The 22588-nt window shown below is 39.2% G+C and overlaps 1 protein-coding gene across 1 annotated transcript in view; it reads left to right on the top strand.

Annotated features, from left to right (window-relative positions):
• The window catches only part of LOC143715487 (uncharacterized), a 29746-nt gene extending 7394 nt beyond the window's left edge, over positions 1 to 22352 (top strand). Inside the window, exons 2-4 of the mRNA XM_077207321.1 lie at positions 7696 to 7880; positions 9030 to 9884; positions 21380 to 22352. Coding sequence (XP_077063436.1) covers positions 7796 to 7880; positions 9030 to 9884; positions 21380 to 21885 — 1446 coding nt within the window. The 5' untranslated portion in view covers positions 7696 to 7795 and the 3' untranslated portion in view covers positions 21886 to 22352. The remainder of the gene's footprint in view (positions 1 to 7695; positions 7881 to 9029; positions 9885 to 21379) is intronic.
• Positions 22353 to 22588: the final 236 nt, after the last annotated feature.

Below are 22588 nucleotides of genomic sequence, written 5' to 3'. Positions count from 1 at the left end.
GTGTAATTAAGCAAAAAAGTAATTGAGTTACTTTTTGAATGAAGTAACTAGTAACTGTAACTAGTTACTATATCTTAGTAACTAGCACAACACTGCTAATAACTTAATATGTTTTAATGTTTTAGACTCGATGGAAGTGAAAGAGCAATGACAAGAACTGTAGTGACTGTCTTAACACAAATCAGACACTCGGCAGGGTGAGGGCTAGATCCTGTTTTTGACGCGCTATTTGTCCACTTCGGATGAATTTGAAGTCCACAACGTTTAGCGTCTTTGGGTGGTGTTCCCATTTAATAGAAAGATAGTTTACAAAGTTCAGAGTATATGCAAACGTGAGGGCTGATCTAGCTGTGGCGTGTCAGCGGTAAAAACCGTGTGATCTCCCCGCCACCCTAGCATCCTTCCCCTCGCTACACCTGTGAATTAATCAGCTGGTGCCCCTGTGCCACCGTGACTTTGGCTACTGTAGCACAAGCATACTGCCCTCTAGTGTAGCCCACCACCACAACATCAACAATAGCTAATGGCTCCCACACACCGGCCCCTAATTGGGAAAGTGTGCCCAATTAAACTACAAAACAGGGAGTCACACAAAAAGATCTACAGGTCTTCTTTCATCTGGATTGAATGTTAACCAGCGTTGGGTCATGACCATTACACAGCTTCTTGCAACAGGAAAAGCTTGGAAATAGGGCGCTCCAACTGCCCTGTCTTAGCCTTCAACTGCACGGCACGTACGAAGCCCTTCTTGTCTAGGTAAGTCTTTGTCACTCTTCCCATAATCCATGATCCACTCGGAGCAGTGTGATCCATAATGATGACAATGTCTCCTATTACAAAACTTCTTCGCGGCCTCGCCCACTTTTGCCGTTCCTGTAACAGCGGCAGGTACTCCCTTATCCACCTTTTCCAGAACAAAGTTGAAAGATACTGAACTTGTCTCCATCGTCTTCTAATGTAAAGATCATTCTCTTGAAAGATTCCAGGGGCAAGAACAGGTTTTCCTTTCAGCAAAAGGATGTGGTTAGGTGTGAGCGATTCCAAGTCGTTAACATCGTCAGACACCTTAGTTATCGGACGGTCATTCAGAATGGCTTCCACCTCACACAGAATGGTATGGAAGCTTTCGTCATCCAAAGACTGTTGCTGCAGAACAGAATACAGAACTCGCTTGACTATCTTAATAAGGCGCTCCCAAATGCCGCCATGATGTGATGCAGCCGGGGTGTTAAAAATCCAATCGATGCCCCTTTTTATGAGAGCACCATGAATCTTGCTGTAATCAATGGCTGCTAAAGCTTCTCTTAACTCTCGCTCTGCTCCAACAAAGTTGGTACCATTGTCTGATCGTAGACTGCAGATCTGACCTCTCCGACAAATGAATCTCCTAATAGCATTGACACAAGAATCCGTGGTCAGAGTGTAAGCAACCTCCAAATGCACAGCTCTACTGGCCATACAGGTGAAGATGACCCCATATCTTTTGGCCATAGCACGCCCCCTCTTGACTTCAATGGGTCCAAAATAATCCACCCCAACGTTGGTGAAGGGAGGCAGATCTGGACTTATTCTTTCACTGGGCAGGTCAGCCATCTTCTGCTCACTTGGCTGTCCGCGATGCCTTCTACAGACCACACACTCAGATATTATTCTCCGGCAAGCAGAGTTGGGGTTAGTAACCCAATACTTGCGCCGCAAAGTCGAGAGAATATTGGGCAGCATAAGACTGGATATATGTTGCCCCTTACAGAGAATCGCAGGATGCTTGAGCTCTTCAGGCAAAGCTGCACGGCCAAGTCTTCCACCTACTCTCAACAAATTGTCACTGAGCACTGGATCTAACTTGTAAATGTTGCTTGTTTTCTTCACAAAAGATGCTCCACTTTTCAACATTGAGATTTCTTCCTGAAATGTTACTTGCTGACTGAAATGTATGATAGCAGCTTCGGCTTTAGAGAGTTCACTCACAGAAAGTGGTTGTTTGCCAATTACTCCTCTAAACTCTCTCAGTCAGTAATATCTAAAGAAGCCAGAATCAACTTCCTCTCTCTGCTTAGCTCCAAAAGAATAGATTTGAGCCTTAATTACCAAGCTACAGAGATTTTAAGTTTAGACCAGTTCAGAAAAGTAAGTCATGAGCTTAGAGGTCGCATCTTCTGTGTGTGTAATCACATTTACCAGGACGTCCCTTTTGACCTCTGGGTCGTCTGAGGAGATGGGCTGCGGCTCCAAAGGTCTTGGCCAATCCATTTCCGGTCTTTGGAGAAAGTCAGGACCCTCCAACCACCTCTTACAGGCAAGAAAGTTATCCACACTCAGACCCCTAGAGGCTTCATCAGCGGGATTGTTCTTGGAGCTGATATACTTCCACTGATTGAGATTTGTTGCTTCCCGTATTGCAGCCACTCTGTTAGCAACAAAGGTATGAAAGCGTTTAGTTTCATTGTTGATGTATTTCAATACAGTCTGACTGTCAGTCCAGAAGTGTGACTCCTCCAATTGCAGCAACAGCTCCTTCTTCAACATCCTATCGACCTTAACCGCCAACACTGCAGCCGTGAGTTCAAGACGAGGTATAGTTGTCTGTTTTAATGGCGCAACCCTGGCTTTACCCGACATAAAGGCAACATGCACTCGCTCCTCTTGACTCACCAGCCTTAGGTAGGACACTGTGCCATAACCATAGCTGCTAGCATCAGCAAAATGATGTAGCTGTGCACTGGCAGATCTTCCAAAGCCCCTTGGCTTGATACAGCGGCTCACCTTAAGCTTCCCCACTTTCTCCAAGTCCGACAGCCATCCGATCCACTGTTGTAAAAGTATCTGTGGTATAGGCTCGTCCCAAGACGAGTTTCCTCGGCACATTTCTTGCAACAGCAACTTTGGCAGCAAGGTGAAAGGAGATAAAAAACCCAATGGTTCATATATGGAACCAACGATTGATAGAATTCCGCGTCTAGTATGTGGCCGTCTTTCCACTGCAGGTTTAAATGTAAAAGTATCACTTTCAGCACACCAATTCAGTCCAAGTGCCATCTCCATGGGTAGCCGGTCCTGTTCCAGGTGCAGCTGCCTGGTTGGTTTGGATCGCTTTTCTTCAGGAATGGACGAAAATACGGCCCGACTGTTACTTGTCCATTTGAGCAGTCGGAACCCTCCCTTTGAGCACAACTCGGTGAGATCCGCAATCAACTTAATAGCCTCCTTCTCTGAAGGCAATGACTTTAGACAATCATCCACATAAAAGTTGTTGTATATGGTCTCAATCACTTCAGCTGGAAAGTCGTCCTAGTTGTCTGCCGCAGTTCTCCTTAAAGCGTAGCTTGCACAGCTTGGTGACGAGACAGCTCCAAAGATGTGCACCTTCATTCTATGTTCCAGTGGGCTTTGTGTCGTATCTCCTTCTGGCCACCATAGAAAACGAAGGAAATCCACGTGTCTTTTCGACACCCTCACTTGATGAAACATAGCCTGGACTTCGGTCATCAGGGCGATGCTCTCCTGTCTGAATCTTGTTAAAACACCAAAAAGTGAATTGGTAAAGTCAGGACCTTGCAACAACTGATAAGTCAAGGATGTTCCTTTAAATCCAGCTCCACAGTCAAAAACCACCCTTAGAGACTTCTTTCTTGGGTGATACACCCCATGATGAGGAAGATACCACACATGGCCTTCTTTACAATCCAGCTGGTCTTTAGGCACCACTTCAGCATATCCGCTGTCAATCATCTGTGAGAGAAACGCTGTATACTCCTCCTGATAAGATTTGTTCCTTTCAAACTTTCTTTTAAGACAGTTAACACGCTGTTCCACTATACACCGGTTATTTGGCATGTTGATGTCATCAGTCTTAAAGGGTAAATCCATGCAGTAATGACCTCCTTGCAAGTGTGTAGACTTCTCAAGGACCTCCATGAACCTCAGATCTTCCCTTGACATCTCCTGCCTCTCCTCCAATGACTTCTCATTAAAGTCTTGGTTGTATTGAGAAACCAACAGCTCCTCCAGCCTGGTTATGGATACCCTATTGGCATAGACGGTTGAGCAGCTTCTCTTGCAACATCCACTATTGCCTCTCAATGGACCGTTGATGACCCACCCCAATAGGGTCCTCACGGCATAGGGTCCTCCACCTTCGCTGTTAACAATTTCCCAGGGCTCCATCAATTTTTGCGCATTGGTCCCAATCAAGATTTCAACATCTGCATCCAACTCTGGAATTTTAACATCTCTCAAATATTCCCATTTCTCAAGGTCTTGCTGGATAGGAATGTTGCTCTTTGACACTGGAATTGCGTCCTCTGTGTATACCTCCGGGAGGTCCAAGAACTGGCTGCCACCCAATTTGGACAGCTCTAGACCTGGAACAACTTGACTTTCAACAACCTTCTCTTGGCCCATGGTGCGTAGTAGAATGTTGGTCCTTTTACCCTGCAGATCTATGTACTTCCAGGGTCCAAGAAGGCATATGTCCTGAGCACCTTGTGTCCTTTCTTAGATTTCACCTGTACAGGAATGATGGAGAGAGTACAATGTTGATCTCCGGCCCCAGTACAACCACATGCCTGAAGCGACACCAGTGCGTTATTTACTTCTACTTCCTGTGTCTTAGTCATCTTGTCCTTATTGTAGATGTGCAAAATAGTTGGATGTTTCAGATTGCATTCATCACAGGTCAGACGACTTCTACACTCTTTACTCATGTGGCCCACTTTCAAGCATCCAAAGCAAACACCCTTTCCTCTCAAGAATTCAATCTTCTCCCTGTGAGGAATTTTTTTTCAAGCGTGGACACTTGGACAACAGATGACACTGCTTACAATAGTGACAGAATTCTAAGCCTGACTCCTTCGAAGCACTGGGCTGGCTTGGCATCTCCAAAATGTTAGTTGCAAAACTGCTTCCTTTGATATTACTCCTGGACACTGGCTTTCTACTATTCACAGCCTTCAAAGCGCTGGATTGTGTGTCTGCCATATCACCAAAAAGCGGATGAGACAAGATTTTGACTTGAGTCTCAAGAAAGTTCACCATATCAGGAATGGTGGCTCGATAGCCTCGTCGCTCTTGTAACTCACAGGCCGTAGATCTCCATCTGTCCCGCAGCCTGTACGGCCATTTCATTATCACATTCTTCATATTTGATGGAATGTTCAATTCCTCCATACATTGTATCTCAGTCATAACATTGCAGCAGCCTCGTAGGAAAAGTGCAAATTCTTGCAATGCCTTAACATCCTCAGCCTTTACGACAGGCCATCCGAACACCTTGTCCATGTAGGCTGTTGCTATCTTCTGTTCACTGCTAAAGTGCTCTCTCAAAAGACCTTTTGCTCTTTGATATCCTTGCTGCGATGCCATATGTAGGCAACTTCGAACCAGCTCTCTAGGGTGCCCTGTAGTATATTGCTCTAACAGGTACAGACAGTCTTGATAGCTGCTAGTTCTCCCCTCAATACAGTGTTCAAAAGCTCTAACAAATGAAAGAAATTGCAATGTATCCCCATCGAATATGGCAATGTCTTTCTGTGGCAAACTTGATGACATTTGCTGCTGCACAAGGATTGCTGTAATCTCATTCTGCTTTTGCAAGATTCCACATATGGCATTCCGGTCCACAGTGCTTTGCATTGGTGGAGTGTTCTGTGCTGGCTGAAGCCTGTGCAATTACGGTTCTTGTGCAGCTACTGATCCAGCAGGCACAGTTATTAAGGTTGTAGGAACATTTTCAAACCGATGCTGTTGGCCAGTACCATGTATTCCATTGTGCGGCTGTGTCTGCAATCTAGAAGTGCTATCCCTTGCTGATGATATGACACAACGCCGTTCGTCATTCTGGGAGCGTGCAAAGGGGTCCTCGACATGCACAGGAGACAAAGGTGGTTCTCTTGAGGTTGGTTTTGTAGCCATTGTGCTTTGTTTAGGAACATAAATGCTTGCATTTGGATTAAGTTCAAGACTTTGCCCGTTATATGCCTTACTCACGTATGAGTTCATTCCATCTGATGCAGCCATTCCCACATCACTGCCTTCCAGCACTGAAAGCCTTGCAGCAGCCATAGCAATTTGTGCATCAAGTTCCAACTGTTCCTTTCTTTTCCTCAGCTTGACTCTTTCCAATCGGAGTTCCTCCTCTTGTTCCTCGAGCTGATGCCTCTGTAAAGCAGCAGCCTTCTCCATCAAAGCTGCCCTTTCTGCCTTTGCCTTTAACCGTGCGGAAGATGTACTGGAACTGCCATGGCTTCTTTTGCTTGATCTTTTGCTGGACACATTAGACACACTGTCCCCTGGCCTAATGTCATCTTGACACAAAGATTGAGCATCCTTGGTTTTCACCTTTCGTTGTGCACCCTGGCCATCATCATCATCATTGTCATCATCATCAACAATGTCAGCGGCATCATTCACATTTTCATCATCACATGAAGCTCCCATCTCCTTCAACCATTTATATGCTTCCTCAACAAATGCTTCATTAACGGACCTTTTTGACTGAAACCATTCTTCCTGTCTTTTCTGTTCCTCTTCAGGCAGAGAAATCTCATTGAGCAATGTGTTGTGAATATCAAAGGCATTTTGACATAGAGACTTAAACCCTTTTAGCTTTTGTTGAACGTTTGTCACATTTGCAGGAACCTTTTCAACAGAACACAAAAACGGGACGATGTCTGCTTTTATTTTACTTGTTTTAAAAAAAATCATACTTCTTTCCTTTTGAAGTCTTTCAATTATCATAACGATTCCTTTAGCGGTAGGCTTTCTTGTCCTTTTTTCGCTACCCTCACGTTGCTACTCTGTAGCTTTATTTTCATCGTTGCCTTGTGTGTCACTCATTTTCAACAGATTACTTTGTAAGATTCACGGGCCTTGTTATTGCGCTATGTCGACTATTGCCTTTCAGTTTGCCTAGGCAACACACTCGCAATACGTGACCTATATAGCAATATTATTAACACTGCGTCACTTGTTGTACAGACGTAAAAGTACTTCAGTTCGTAACCTGCTTATCAAGAACGTCCAAATATTCCTTTGCCGGTCAATGATAAAAAGATTTATCCTACCTTAGGATTGGCGATGGATGACCCAGTTTATAGCTTTACCATGCTGCAGTTTCAAGCTCGATAAAGTAATCCATTTGCTTATTCAACTTCCAAAGTATTCCAACGAAAACCAGTTGTTGTCCAACTTCCAACGTATCCAAACGAGACCAGATTTTCATTTGTTCTTCCTCCAGGACATCTCAGCGAGATCAAGGTTTTTACTTGTGTAGTGACTGTCTTAACACAAATCAGACACTCGGCAGGGTGAGGGCTAGATCCTGTTTTTGACGCGCTATTTGTCCACTTCGGATGAATTTGAAGTCCACAACGTTTAGCGTCTTTGGGTGGTGTTCCCATTTAATAGAAAGATAGTTTACAGAGTTCAGAGTATATGCAAACGTGAGGGCTGATCTAGCTGTGGCGTGCCAGCGGTAAAAACCGTATCGTAAAAGATATCGTAGCCGCCACTATAGATATGCATTGATAAGCTAATTTTCATTAATTTGTTTCGTTGACATGGCTGGTGTACCGGAACACCAACACGCCACTAAAAAGCAAAAACGTCTCTGCAGGACTGGAGGACTGGGGAAATATATATTTTATATATAAAAATATGTTTGGTTAAGGTTTGAAATCTTTTTATCTTTTATTATAGGCTATGTAGTCTAATATCAGATACTGAGAATATTCCCATCATCCTACAAGAGAAGGACAAACTCCAGGAGTAGCAGCTGAAATCTGTGTGACTGTTAAAGATGGAGTTTATTAAAGAGGAGATTGAAGACATGAGTGATCCAGAACCATCCAGAATAAAACATGAAGATACTGAGGAACAAATAGGTTGGTGTCCATTCTTGATTCTTCATTGACTTGGTTGATGTGAATTTATAAGCAGTGTATGGATAATATATGATGGAGAAATACATCTAAATGATCATAACTTTGTATATAGCAGTTGTCAAACATATTTTATCTAACAAATGACAGAACAAAAAGTGGAAGCTCTGGGGCCTCATTTATAAACATTGCGTACGCACAAAAGAAGGCGTACGCCGTTCTACGCAATAATTGGTATTTATAAAAAGCAAACTTGACGGTAAAATGTGCGGTCATTCACGCAAGCTCTGACCCAGGCGTACGCACAAAAACGGGTGAAATGAGAAATGGCGACACCGTCGGCAGATGGAAGAAACATGTGAAAGTGTGTGAAACTGTAGACCGTTGTGTAAAAGAAATGGCAACACTGCCTCTCATAAATAACATAAAGACTTCACAAAGCAAGTCTTACAATTAACAGCCTACAGGAACACCCGTTTGATCGATCTGCAGTGTAAAACAAACAAAATCAAACGAAGATTACAACAAAAATATAAATTAACACATATTTGCAAAAATAAAAGTGAAATATGTTCTGCAATAATATTGGCATGTTATGCAATTCATCCTCATAACACATCTGGAGATGGTCAGATGCTATCAAATGGATGGTAAAATGCCATGATGCCATCACAATGCGTAATGACGCACATGACATAATGACGTAATGCCCACACTGTGCCCTCCAAACAACATTTTACTCCTCTTTTCCACCTCGTCAACGATAATTTCTTCTTCACATTGGGTGCAGTTACATTTCTTGGTTTTCCTTTCTGTGTCTGCCATGATTTCGCAATCGATGAATAGTAACTTGCGGGCGTTTCACGGACTATTTATGGGCAACTATGGGCGTGACATGAAGCCGCAAAAGCTGCGCTACATTTAGAATTGATTGTGATTTATTAAGGGAAAAATGCGTAGGATGTGCATGTGCACGGTTTTATAAATCCGAATATTTCTGTGCGTACGCACATCCTATGTTTCATCCGTACGCCACTTCTGACGCAAATCCTACGCAAAGTTTTATAAATGAGGCCCCTGATCTCTGTTGCTTTCTGCTATTATAGAATGGTTCACTTGAACTGATTCTAACTGTATTGTTGTGTATTTTAGACCAAGTGAGAGTGAAAGAGCAAAGACAAGAACTGAATGAAGAGGAGGAGGAACATCCTAACTTTACAATTCAAAGAACAAAATCCAAAAAGACGCACACCTGCACTCAGTGTGGAAAGAGTTTCTCACGGAAAGGAAACCTTAACACACACATGAGAATTCACACTGGAGAGAAACCGTATACATGCACTCAGTGTGGAAAGAGTTTCACACACAAAAGAAACCTTAACACACACTGGAGAATTCACACTGGAGAGAAACCGTATACATGCACTCAGTGTGGAAAGAGTTTTTCTCATGCATCAATTCTCAGTTATCATCTGCTCATTCACTCTGGAGAAAAAGCATTTAAATGTGATCAGTGTGATAAAGATTTTATTTTGTCATCACAACTAAAACAACACCTGAAAGTTCATTCAGGTGAGAAGCCTTATGTGTGTTCTCTCTGTGGAAAGAGTTATTCAAAGCTGGGCAGTTTGAAACAGCACCAGAAAACACACAATGAAGTGAGAGATTATATGTGCTTTGACTGTGGGAAGAGCTTTACTAGATCTGTTGATCTGAAACAGCACCAGAGAATTCATACTGGAGAAAAACCTTACAAGTGCTCATATTGTGACAAGAGTTTCGCTCAGTCTGCAAACCTGAAATCACACGAGCGAGTTCATACTGGAGAGGAGTACAATTGCTCTCAGTGTGGAAAGAGATTCACACAGAAAGGAAACCTTAAGGCACACATGAGAATTCACACTGGAGAGAAACCGTATACATGCACTCAGTGTGGAAAGAGTTTTTCTCATTCATCAAATCTCAGTTATCATCTGCGTATTCACTCTGGAGAAAAACCATTTAACTGTGATCAGTGTGGTAAAGGTTTTATTTTATCATCAAATCTAAAAGATCACCTACAAGTTCATTCAGATGAGAAGCCTTATGTGTGTTCTCTCTGTGGAAAGAGTTATTCAAAGCAGGGCAGTTTTAAACAGCACCAGAAAACACACAATAAACAGAGATGTTTATAAATGAATGACTCTCTCACCTGTTGCTCTAGTCTTCGTCAACAGCCGCTTGCACCCCCTGCTGGTGAGGTGGACTAAGAGCTATGGAGATTATTAGGGCTGTGAATCTTTGGGTTGGCAGTGAATCAATTCGATTCACGATTCATAGGTTTTCAATTCAAGAACGATTTTTGCGATTCAATTAATTCGATTCTTCATTTTTTATATGCATTCATAGGATTATTTAAATGCTTCCCCCAATGGGTCTTAGTCAGGGTGTGAATTACACAGTGGTCTTCGGGGGTCAGAGAGTGGGGACAAAAAAAACCAACGACATTTTGTCGTTGACATTGTTAGTTTTTAATTAATTTATTATTATAAAAAATATTTATAAAGCCTATAAAATAGCATTTGTAGAATTTTAAGCCAAGATTTAAAAAGGCTTTAAAAGTATTGTTAGTTCATCATGCTAACTAATATGTAGGATATTGTTAATTGTAGTCTCTCCATTGTGAGACTGAAAATACCATGAACTTTCCCAACTAAACCTTAACTAACTTTTCCTCATGGAATAGTAAGTAATCCTCATGGAATACTCTTTGTTCTCTTTATACTGAACATTTTCCTTATGATTCTGAAAGAAAACGCGCCGAGTGTCTACTTGTGCTATAGTAACGATTACGAATGCAACTTTAAAGGCATCTGATTGATGGATAAACCACACGCTCTTATTTCAGTGTAATTAATATTGTAGTTATTTCAGCAGTTTCCTTCGTACATTCAGTTTAACGACATAAATTTAAATTTCATTGATCATTCATGATTAATCGGAAGCATGTGCATTTTAGACATCTTGTATGCGTTTACTCTTTCCATGTAATAAATGCGCACCCTTGAATAAGTGGGGTTTTACTTCAGCTGCTCAGGACGGGTATGACCCATAGCCGTAAAACGGTATCTTATCAGTATCTTATCTTAAAGAAAATAACGGCAACGTTTCCATGCAACGAACGCGTTGTTTCATAGCAGTGCCCGCTCAATGACATGGCAGATCAATGGTTTGAGCGGTTTGATTTAAGACTTGCTTTCTCGACAGAGAGCTGTCATCTGCTCATGTGAATATCAGTGGCTGTCCTGAGGAGAGCTCAAACATGGACTGCTCAAAAATCTGTAGTTGAGAGCTATATGGGACCGAGCGCAGGGCGAAATCCAGTGAAAGATGGTAAAGAATGCAGCGAGTGTCTGTGAAGGAGAGCTGTGAGGACGCCAAATGACGCCGCACAACACCTCATTAATTGGCGCATGTAGTCATTTAATGTTTATATATTTTAAAGCACTGAATCGCTATAGAATCGCAAATTATTCGATTCTTAGCATTTTAAATCAAATATTGACCGAAATAAACGATTCACGATTCAAAATACATGTTAAAAGATTGACGCATATGCATCGTCAGGATTTGTAATCGATGCATCGAGAAAACGAATGAATCGTTACACCCATTGACATCATATAGATAGACGCCCTATCGACCGCTACTGCCTATTGGCGCGGACGAGCCGTGGGGCCGCCATCTTAAACCGGTCACCCGCTCGGCAGATGCAATGAGCTGCCAGCGCATTTAGTTAATCATATCTCACTGAATACCGAACTGATTTTCACGCGGGTTTTTTTGCTGCAAAGGTCATACACGTAGCTACGATACAGGACACATTGAATATTTTGTTCAGAAAATACAACCAATAGTACGGTAATGTTAAATGTTAAAACTTACTCGTGAACAGTAATCCCCGAGTGATGGTCTACCGATTTGAGCAGGAATATGCTGCACAGTGCTCTGGCATCAACTGCTGCTATGCAACGCAAATAGGAGTATGACCGATTTAAGATGGCGGCCACATTTCTTGCGCCACAGCAGCCAATAGGGCATCTAGTCTCTATATGATAATCTCTAGGGGTGTAACCATAGATATCAATCGGCAATCTACTGATATTCCTGCCGTTTCCGGATGTCAAATGTCGAATTTGAACCTGCCGTTTTTGAACCACTGAATTTGTGGAAGCGAATTTGTAAAGCGAAATAAAATGGACCGAAAATTGCCTGTCGAATATTATAGGTTGTATTTTTAAACATAATTAATATTTTGGAAGTGAAATCTGAAAGGTGAATATTAATTTTTAATAATGAAATTAAAATGCAAGAAGGGTTAATGCAATGCATATTTTTCCAAGTGGTGCAATTCAACAAGCTTTTTTTTTCAAAAATATTTGTCATTATTTTACTTACATATTAGAGAACAAGAAAGAAAATGATTGCAAATTATTTTGATTGAATGCTTATTCTGTCACGGATACACCAGCATCAGCGCCAGACCTCTACACTCCGCCCACTTGTTCTGCATCACCAGACTATTAAAGGAGAACTCCGGGCAAATTTTAAGTTAATCTTGATCGTTAGACCTCTGTGAGTACCGACTATAGAAAAAAAACGAACCGGATTGGTGCTTGCTACGCGGAGCTGCGACCGCGTATGCCCAGAGCTCCCACCCAGCTAAAACGGCAGCTATGGGGGCATTGACATAAAGAGCGTTTTTGAGCCTCTTAACAGACACAAAATGCAATTAAAATGTCTGTCCAACATGAACAGGGACCCTACATGTTAACAAGATGCGTTTAGCAACTTAGCCATTGTTTCAACTCACCTAAATAGTCTTTTAGACGGCAAGCTGTAGTCTCGCGCTGCAGTCCCGTGCTGTAGCCGGAAAAGGTAAACAATGTCCAGGTGGGAGGAGCATTGATCATGTGCGACGAGTTAAGATCAGAGTTGCTTACAAGTGAAGAAGAAATGGTTCGTGTTTGTGCCTTTCCGAATTGTGGCAACAGAATGCGAAAATATAAGAGCTTAAATTTTCATCGACTTCCTTTTCATGACCTCGAGATTCTGCAGTTGTGGCTATAGTTGTACTTCAACTTGTGCAAACTCAGTACTACGCGCTAAAGATTACCGCAAAGATTAACGCTCTTTATGTCCATGCCCCCATAGCTGCCGTTTAAGCTGGGTGGGAGCTCTGGGCATTCGCGGTCGCAGCTCCGCGTAGCAAGCACCAATCCGGTTCGTTTTTTTTTCTATAGTCAGTACTCACAAAGGTCTAACGATCAAGATTAACTTAAAAATTGCCCGGAGTTCTCCTTTAATATTCTGCTCCTGTCATCATCACCTGCCGGCAATCTACACTCACTTCACTCACACCTTAAACACCTCACCAGTTCCCTCACACAGTTGTCTGGTCTCGTCGACTCACCATCGACTTCCTGATTCTCTCCACCAAGACTTCTCTACTTACCTGTTGCGAATACTTTCCTGCTTCCAGAATTCCCGTTCAGAGATCCCCGTCATCCAGTCTGCCGGCCGTCTTCACTCTTCAGCCTTTCCTTCATCACCATTCTACATCAGATAAGAGATTCAACAATTACCAATTCAGTCATTAACTCGATCTCCATATTAACTCAGCAACCACCTTTCTGCCGTGACTGTTCCTGAGTGCTTTCAATAAAGACCACTACACTTTACCTGTTTGTGTCCTTCTGATTCATGACATACTGAAAGAAATACCTAAATTTCAAAGACACTGGAAACAAATGTAGAAATTTTTTTCTTAATATATGAAACAATTCTCTGAATTTTATCAGTCGTTTTTTTTTGTTTTTTTACTTTTGTTTTAGTTACATAAAGCCTGTTATTACATAAACAGACTATATACAATAACATATCTGTACAATAACAACAAATACAATTACAATTTTACTGACAATGTGTGATTATGTTAGTAAAAGGTTTCTACAGATCCAATAATTAAAATAAACTGAGATTAAGATAAAGCAAACGTATAGTGAAATAAACTTTAGTTAAAGTACTTATAACTTTAGAATAGTTTTGTGGACGTTGTTTTTGAGTTGTCACTTTCTGACTTGTCATTTAGCTGTCAGTGTAAAGCAGTTCTTTGTCTCTAGTAAAACAGAAATATCACCCTGTAGTCCAAGACTGGTTGTCCACTGAATGATTTCCATTACACGAGAGTAGAGGTTAAAACTTCATGCTGATTTGTACTCGGCTTTCGCCAAGATAATCACCAACTAAGACGTAGCTTTACAGTAACCTATGCTTCTCCATCCATTCTTTCCATCTGGTGACGTGAATTTTCTGTCTGGTGTTAATACAGTGTATTGCGCGTCAGCATACTGAAGCTAAGCAGGTTTGAGCCTGGATGGGAGACTCCTTGGAAAACCAGTTGGGTCATAACACCCCAGTATAGGGATGGGGACACTATACTGTAACAAGCACTGTCCTTCGGATGAGGTGTTAAACCGAGGTCTTGACTCTTTGTGGTCATTAAAAATCCCATGGCACTTCTCGTAAAGAGTAGGGGTGTAACCTGTAGGGGTTTAACCATTCCACCCATTGGCCCTTGCTAATCAATCATGGTCTCCTAAAAATCCCCATCCTTTGAACTGGCTCTGTCACTCTCTCTCCTCTCCACCTATAGCTGGTGTGTAAAATTAAACTTTGCTTTTAAATTAATATAAATATTATACATGCATTCATATATAATGCTTTTAAACGTGTTCCCTTTCAGTGGGTCACTCTTGACGTCACGTCGTTCATAGACATTTGGAAACGTTTTTGGGGCAGACCTAACCTGTTGAGAAGAAATATTCCTCCCTCATGGGATGGTGCCGCTCTTCTCTCTAGTAATATGGCACATAGTCTTAGAGTTGAAACTTGACTAACTGGGGCCCAGATCAGGAAGCAGACAGACTGGCTAAACGTCACAGAAGTCAGATCCCAGGATGCAATTTTGCGTTTAAAAGACGTCTAGGCCCAAACAAGGTGAAATTTGGGCTGTCAGTGAAAAATGAATAGACATCTAACCATAGCCCAGGAATAGACTATAGTCATCAAATTATAGAACATGTCAAAGAAATGAAACCAAACACCTTCTAATCACTGTTAACGTTGCTTACATAATGGGATATCCTACACCTCACAAGTTATTTTGGCATTAAATCGTTAAAACGACATGTAAGTGGCTCCCAAATTCATTGGGAGCCACTTACAAATTGAATTGATTGGGTAAAAATTGAATTGATGTTCAACAAATTAAAAACTTATTGTAAATTATATGATTAGAGATCATAACCTATGTGCTGTGTTTGACTGAAACCTGACTAAAACTAAACCATTATATTACTTTAAATGAGTCCACCCCCCAAGAGTACTGTTATAAACATGAGCCTCATCTGAAAGGCAAAGGGGAGGTGTTGCTGTAATTCATAGTAATAGCTTCAGTATTATTGAGAAGTCAATTCTTTTGAAGTGTTGGTGCTTAATGTAACACTATCTAGTGTAAACATCGGCCCAACGACGGAATCCAACGGTGTGGGTGAAGGTATAATGCGTGTATGTCTTTTCAGCGTTCTGTGAAGTTCACTTATTTTGTAGAATTTAGTTTCAATTTTACTTTAGCTCTGCGCTTAATCTGACTCCAATTTCAAATTATTATCAAATTTAGATCTGATTTAGATTTATTATTATTAGAAAATGATCATAAATATTGATTATAATTAAATTTAGATCTTTTATTATTCTAGGTATCCCATATGCTGGGTTGTTTTTTTCAACCCAAACGCTGGGTTGAGACTGTTGGGTAAGGATGCTGGGTTGATGTAACCCAATTTGGGTTGAAAATCGTTCTTAATCAGTAACCCAGCGGTGCTGAGTTGGGAACGCGGACGTGAAAGAGAGCACGCAAGTCACGCAACAACACGGACGACACCATTTTCTTAGCACCTTCAGGTGGAAGCAAATAAAAGACGTTTATGCAGTTTATGGTAAATAAATATACAAATTTCAAGTAGTTATTAATTGGGTTTTATTCAAGAGTATTTTGAGATTTCTTGGGAGGTGGAAAAGTCAGAAAAGAGCTTATATGGAAATATTCGCGGTTTTTGCCTCAAGTCTTAACTGCCGCTTTAATTGGTTTTCTTATGTCTTATTTCCAAAAATTCTGTTAAGAGAGTCACAATACATTATCCCTTACATATTCAATATTTCTCCAATGATTTTACTGTATAAACGCAGTTTTACGCTCTCAGCTCAATTGAGATTAACGTTACCTCACGGCCAAATGACAGCCTCATACGACACAATTCTCTGCTCAGTGGACTAGGAAGAAAGTGCGCCACACTGTCATCACGACGCTGGCCTTAGAAAGGAAAAGGTAAGTCCATTTTTAAAAATTGCTTCTGAATATGTTAACTTTACTTTATTATATAAGATTTGCTGTATTAGCTACGGGTTTGATTCGGTGAAGTTTAACTTACTTTGCTAACGTTAACTTGGTCTTCTGTCAGAACATTCATACTCTGCTTTCGTTTAACTGTACATTAACAGTAGATGTTATTAATTTACTATGAGCATACTACTCACTATACTTACTTTACATTTTTACCTTTTTTATTTTTTATTTTTTTTTACGTTACCTCGACCATCATTTGGTCCCTGCCACTACCGGGATAATTTGGATAAGAGCTTTTCTCAAGTTTTCTGTGATAATAAAATGCCTTTTGACTGACATTAATTTTTGTTTTAGAGAATGTAAAGGCAGCAAGCACTGTGATCTTTCTGGAAAGTGCATCGAAGGAGATTATTGTAGGCTATGAAGAGCATATTTAAGCAATAGGCCTTCATGTTCATATCATTTCTCTGCTGGGTTTTTTATTTATTTTATTATATTATAATTGCACAGGTTTACAGCAGTGGGTTTTTTTTTATGGTTATGCAGCTAGCCTATATGTGAGTGTAAATATTTGAAACCATTTTTATCCCATAGCCTACATATAGGATGATTCACGATTTCACACTTACAAATAAGTCAGATAAAATAAATGCGTATTTGCGAATGTTAGGTGAGTTGACAGATAATATATATATATATATGCTTCCTCTCGTGCTGATAGGGTAGACATGTAATTGTTTGGTGACGGATAGTGGCATAGTGGTGGGCAGATCGAGGCTTCGTGAAGCAATGAAACAGTTGAACCAATCAACCAAATGTGCCATATTCTGTCTAGGCTTCGAATCAATCCGACACCCGTCTCAACGGTGACACCTAGTGGTCACTTGCAGGTGTTGATCTGGAACAACCTTGACAACGAGCCATTAAAAAATGTGTTTTTTGATTATTGTAGCTATTTTTCTAATATGTGAAGCTCGTAACTTGTAGGCTCCTCACTGTGCAGAATGTTATTTTGGTCCTGAAAAATGAATATTAATAAAATACATCAAGCCACAAGAGATTCTTATGAAAAATATTAATTTCTCTTCTTTGGAAGGACTTAGCCTACTTTTTTAAACAGATTATTTCTCCAGTCTTTGAAAAAATCCTCTCACAAAAACCCACGAGGTCAAGATGAGTTGACTCCACTTTTTATATAGATGTACGATTGTGTGGTCTGTTCCGTATGGAGGACCAAACCTGCAGAAATTAAAAATAAATAAATAAATGACTATTTATACTTTTATTTCCCTATTTATGTATAATTATATTTTTCTACATTTATTTATTTTTTCATTTATTTATTTTCAATTTTATTTATTTTCACATTTATATATGTATTTATGTCTACATTTATTTATTTATACATTTATTTATTTATGCATTTATTTATTTATTTATTTATACATTTATTTATTTATACATTTATTGCTCTAGTATTCTAATAAGGGGGGCGTGTTTTACCTAAGACATAGCAATCGATATCAGAGTGGCAGTGCTGAAGCATTGAGGCCACAGTGACACCTTGCGTGTGACGAAACAATTTGGAAGAGGTTTGTGGACGTGACTTCACATGTCACGCAGGAAATAAAGCCAAAATCTTATAACACGGTTTATGTCCTTTAATATGCCCTTACTGTATATAGCTATATAGGTTTACCATACATAGGCCTACTCTTTATTCCAGACATGGCCATAAAACATCAGCAGGTCGGGATTTATAAAATGTCTTGGCACACATGAACAGAATCCGTAGATAACAGACTCTTTGACACGGAAGCGCGTCAAAATATCCACTATTAACCAACTTTTATGACATGCATTGTAGATCCGTACACAGAAGCTAACTGCATTTTTAATGTAGCCTATCTTCCAAAAACAATGTTGACAGCAACAAACTTTTCCATAAAGAGGTGATATTTCCGCTATAAATTGATTTCCTGGGGCATTTTTAAAAAACCTTATTATAGGCTATATACATCATCATGTAGCTTATAAGTCCTGAAGTTTAACTGATCAATTCAGTTAATAAGGCACTACTATTGGGCTGTCACCAGTAAAATCAGTTTCAACAAAATCCATCTTCACACTGCAGATGTGGGACTGACGCTGACTCTGAATGGCATTAGATATTATTTACACAGACTGTTAATGCAGAGGAGCCATGGTTGCATTTACACTGCAAATACAGTTGCGTAAATAATGTTATGAGATTCATTTTTTAATATAATATTTTGAATATTCAAATATTTAATGATAGAATCGATGAAATTATACTTTTAAGCATGAAACTAAAACAGCCAGTATACTGTATATAGGCCTATAGGCCACCGTCTTAACGAGTGAGTTCAATCATTAATTCAGACGATTCGTTCAAATAGGCTACTGATTCGTTCAGTAAGAAAACACCACGTGTTGCTTAGAGTCGCAGCGGTTCTGTGGAGTTTGGAATTTTTTTTCTTTTTCTGAAGAAACAGCAAAAAATAAAGAAAAAGTATTTTTCAACACTCTTCCCGTGTGCTAGTATATCATATTATGTTATATAATAAAATTATCACATACATAGGCTTTTTTACACCATTTTTAATTGGGGCATTTATTTATTAATTTTGTTGTTTGCGAGGTGGCGGAAGAAAGTTTTTTTTTTTTGAGAAATAAACCAATTTACTTACAAAATAGGCATTGAACAAACAATAGGCTATTAACAAAATTGTATTTTTTTACAATTCTCAAAAGGCCGACGTAGTTGCAAATTACAATAAATAACAGCAATGAAGTCTCAAATCATATTTACAACCATGAAAGGCAAGGAAGAGAAAATAAATAAATGAATTAAAATATTATAATTGTAATGTTGTAATACTATAATGTTGTTCTTTCAATTATTTAAATTATAATATTTTTAATTCATTTATTTATTTTCTCTTTATTTACCTTATTTACCTCTTTATGGAAAAGTTTGTTGCTGTCAACATTGTTTTTGGAAGATAGGCCACATTAAAAATGCAGTTAGCTTCTGTGTACGGATCTACAATGCATGTCATAAAATGTGGTTAATGGTGGATAATTTTGACGCGCTTCCGTGTCAAGTATATACAGTTAGGGCATATTAAAGGACATAAGCCGTGTTATAAGATTCTAAGTCATTTATTTCCTGTGACACCTGTAAAGTCACGTCCACAAACTTCTTGCGTATTGTTTGGTCACACGACAAGGTGTCACTGTGGCCTCAATGCTTCAGCACTGCCACTCTGAGATCGATTGCTATGTCTTAGGTAAAACACGCCCCCCTCATTAGCATACTAGAGCAATAAATGTATACATAAATAAATGTATAAATAAATAAATGCATAAATAAATAAATGTATAAATAAATAAATGTAGACATAAATACATATATACATAAATAAATGTGAAAATAAATAAATAAATGCATAAATAAATAAATGCATAAATAAATAAATGAAAAAATAAATAAATGTGGAAAAAATATAATTATACCTAAATAAGGAAATAAAAGTATAAATAGTCATTTATTTATTTATTTTTACATGTATTCGCAAATGTATTTGTTTATTTATTAATGTATTTATTAATTTATTAATTTTTTATTTCTGCAGGTTTGGTCCTCCATAGTTCCCGACCCTGTCAATCAAACGCTGAATCGGCGGAGCACGCCACCTGTCGAAACACTCAGAAGCTTCATTTAGCTGTAGTCACGTGACATGTGTGTTTTGAATCACTCTTCGGATCAGTGTTTCGAAACATCTGCGCTTCGGGATCTCGCAAAGCTTCGGAACGACTGTTTTGCGTCAGCCATCTCTAGATTACTCTTGGGCTGTTTATTCTCTTCGTGATTCTTTGCTGCCTGACCTGGACTGTTTCTATTGTGGACTGATTTATGTAAGTTTGCTGCCTGACCTAAACTTATGCCTGTTTACGGATTACGAGTTGCTTTGTCTCTACTGTTGTGTTTGCTGGTTATTGGCCCTGATTGTACGACCAAGATTACAATAAAGCTGCAAATGATCCTCACTTTGCTGAAGCCTCCTTACAAGTAGGTGAAGTTTTGAGTTTATATTGTGGAAGTGCCATAAAACCGGAATAGGGTTATATATGCGATTTTCTGCCATCAGTTTGAACACTGTTTTTTTTTTTTTTTTTTTTTTTTTTTTTAACGCGTTTAAAAAAAATCTCCACATAGCCTATAATTTTGGTGGATTAAGTCGTTGTTAAAATGTGTTTAGCTTCAATTTTGATGTAAATGTATGTTTTGATGTCCATATCTGTGACCTGTGTATTAGATGAATTGCAGTTACTGTTAGGGAGGACGGTAATTAATGTGTCTTTTCTAATGCATCCTTCAGCTGAAAGAGTGAATCTGAAGGTGTGTGTGTTTATATCCTCTGTCTATAAACTGCAGATGTGGTTCATTTGTGTTGCTGGGTGAAATCTGCTATATATTTACAAGGTGTGTAGGCTAATTTGATGTGTATAATGAAAGTTAAAAGACAAAACATTTAGTCTATTATCTTAATTATTAGATTATTTTGTTTAATTCTATAGTTACCTTTTACACGAAAGATAATATTTAACGTAAAATAGAATCAGCCATGATTTGTAAAAACATTTTTTCCAATTAGTTCAAATGCCTAATAATGTTAGATACTAACCATAAGAGCTGTGGGAAATAAGCAAATAATCTAGGAATATATGACATAAATGCACTTAGATCATAATCTTATACAGCAGTTGTCGTTCACATTTGGACGATTAACAAGATTATGACAAAACTAACCTTTGGTACAACAAAAACATGATATTTGATAAACAGATCTAATTTGTTTTCTGTTATTAAATCAGGGTTCACTTGAAAACTCAAATTTATCCTCCAGAACTCATTCCAACAACTGAATATGTTTTAATTTTTCAGACCTGATGGAAGTGAAAGAGCAAAGACAAGAACTGAATGAAGTGGAGGAGGAACATCATAACTTTACAATTCAGAGAACAAAAGGCAAAACGATGCACACCTGCACTCAGTGTGGAAAGAGTTTCACACATAAAGGAAACCTTAACACACACATGAGAATTCACACTGGAGAGAAGCCGTGTACATGCACTCAGTGTGGAAAGAGTTTTTCTGATAGATCACCTCTCCGTAATCATCTGCTCATGCACTCTGGAGAAAAAGCATTTAAATGTGATCAGTGTGGTAAAGGTTTTAATTTGTCATCAAATCTAAAAAAACACCTGATAGTTCATTCAGGTAAGAAGCCTTATGTGTGTTCTCTCTGTGCAAAGAGTTATTCAAGGCTGGACAGTTTTAAACTGCACCAGAAAACACACAATGAAGTGAGAGATGATATGTGCTTTGACTGTGGGAAGAGCTTTACTACAGCTGGCAATCTGAAACAGCACCAAAGAATTCATACTGGAGAAAAACCTTACAAGTGCTCATATTGTGACAAGAGTTTCTCTCAGTATGCACACCTGAAATCACACGAGCGAGTTCATACTTGAGTTTGAGCTGTACTACTGTACTCAGTGTGAAAAGAGCTTTAAACATAAAAGAAGACTTCTGACTCACATGAAGATATGTCGTAAGAAGTCGTCACAATGAGCAATAATTCATTTTCATGTCAAATACATTCTAGTAAATGGTGTGAGATGAACAAAATATGGAGTCGCTTCCAAAAGCACAGTATCATCTATTTCAGTGTTTCTCAACTGGTGGGTCGTGGAGTTTGCAGTCAAAGAAACAATAGCAAACTTAATTCTATGATCTATTTCTGATACAAGGCTTTTATTTTGAAAGATGTGCATGAAAGCTATTGAGACTTCTGTCAGACTCATTTTAAGAAAAAGACCCCCTGAGAAAAACTTGTTGTCCTTATTCAGTATCTGCGGTCTGAGATGTTGTAAAACTATATGTCAGTGTCATTATTCTAATGTTACTTTCGTAACTTATGAAATAGAAAGTCTCTCACCTTAGGAATACACACTTTCCTGTCCTGTGTAATGGAAAAATTTGATTCTCATTGATCTGTAGTAGATATTGCAAAGGAATGCAACATGTTTTTTTCTCATTTGTAGTGTGAGGGGGGAACAGCAAGAAAAATGTATGTGAACGGGAAATGTATGTACATTTACGTATATCATGTCATTAAAAATAATAATAAATGAATAAATAAATGACTAGCATGGAGTGTCGTGTTATGTTATC

Source organism: Siphateles boraxobius, unplaced genomic scaffold (genome assembly GCF_051911475.1).
Source record: "Siphateles boraxobius isolate OS27281-9 unplaced genomic scaffold, OSU_SipBor_1 6, whole genome shotgun sequence".
NCBI lineage: Eukaryota > Metazoa > Chordata > Actinopteri > Cypriniformes > Leuciscidae > Siphateles > Siphateles boraxobius.
This window is presented reverse-complemented; position numbering and strand designations above follow the sequence as displayed.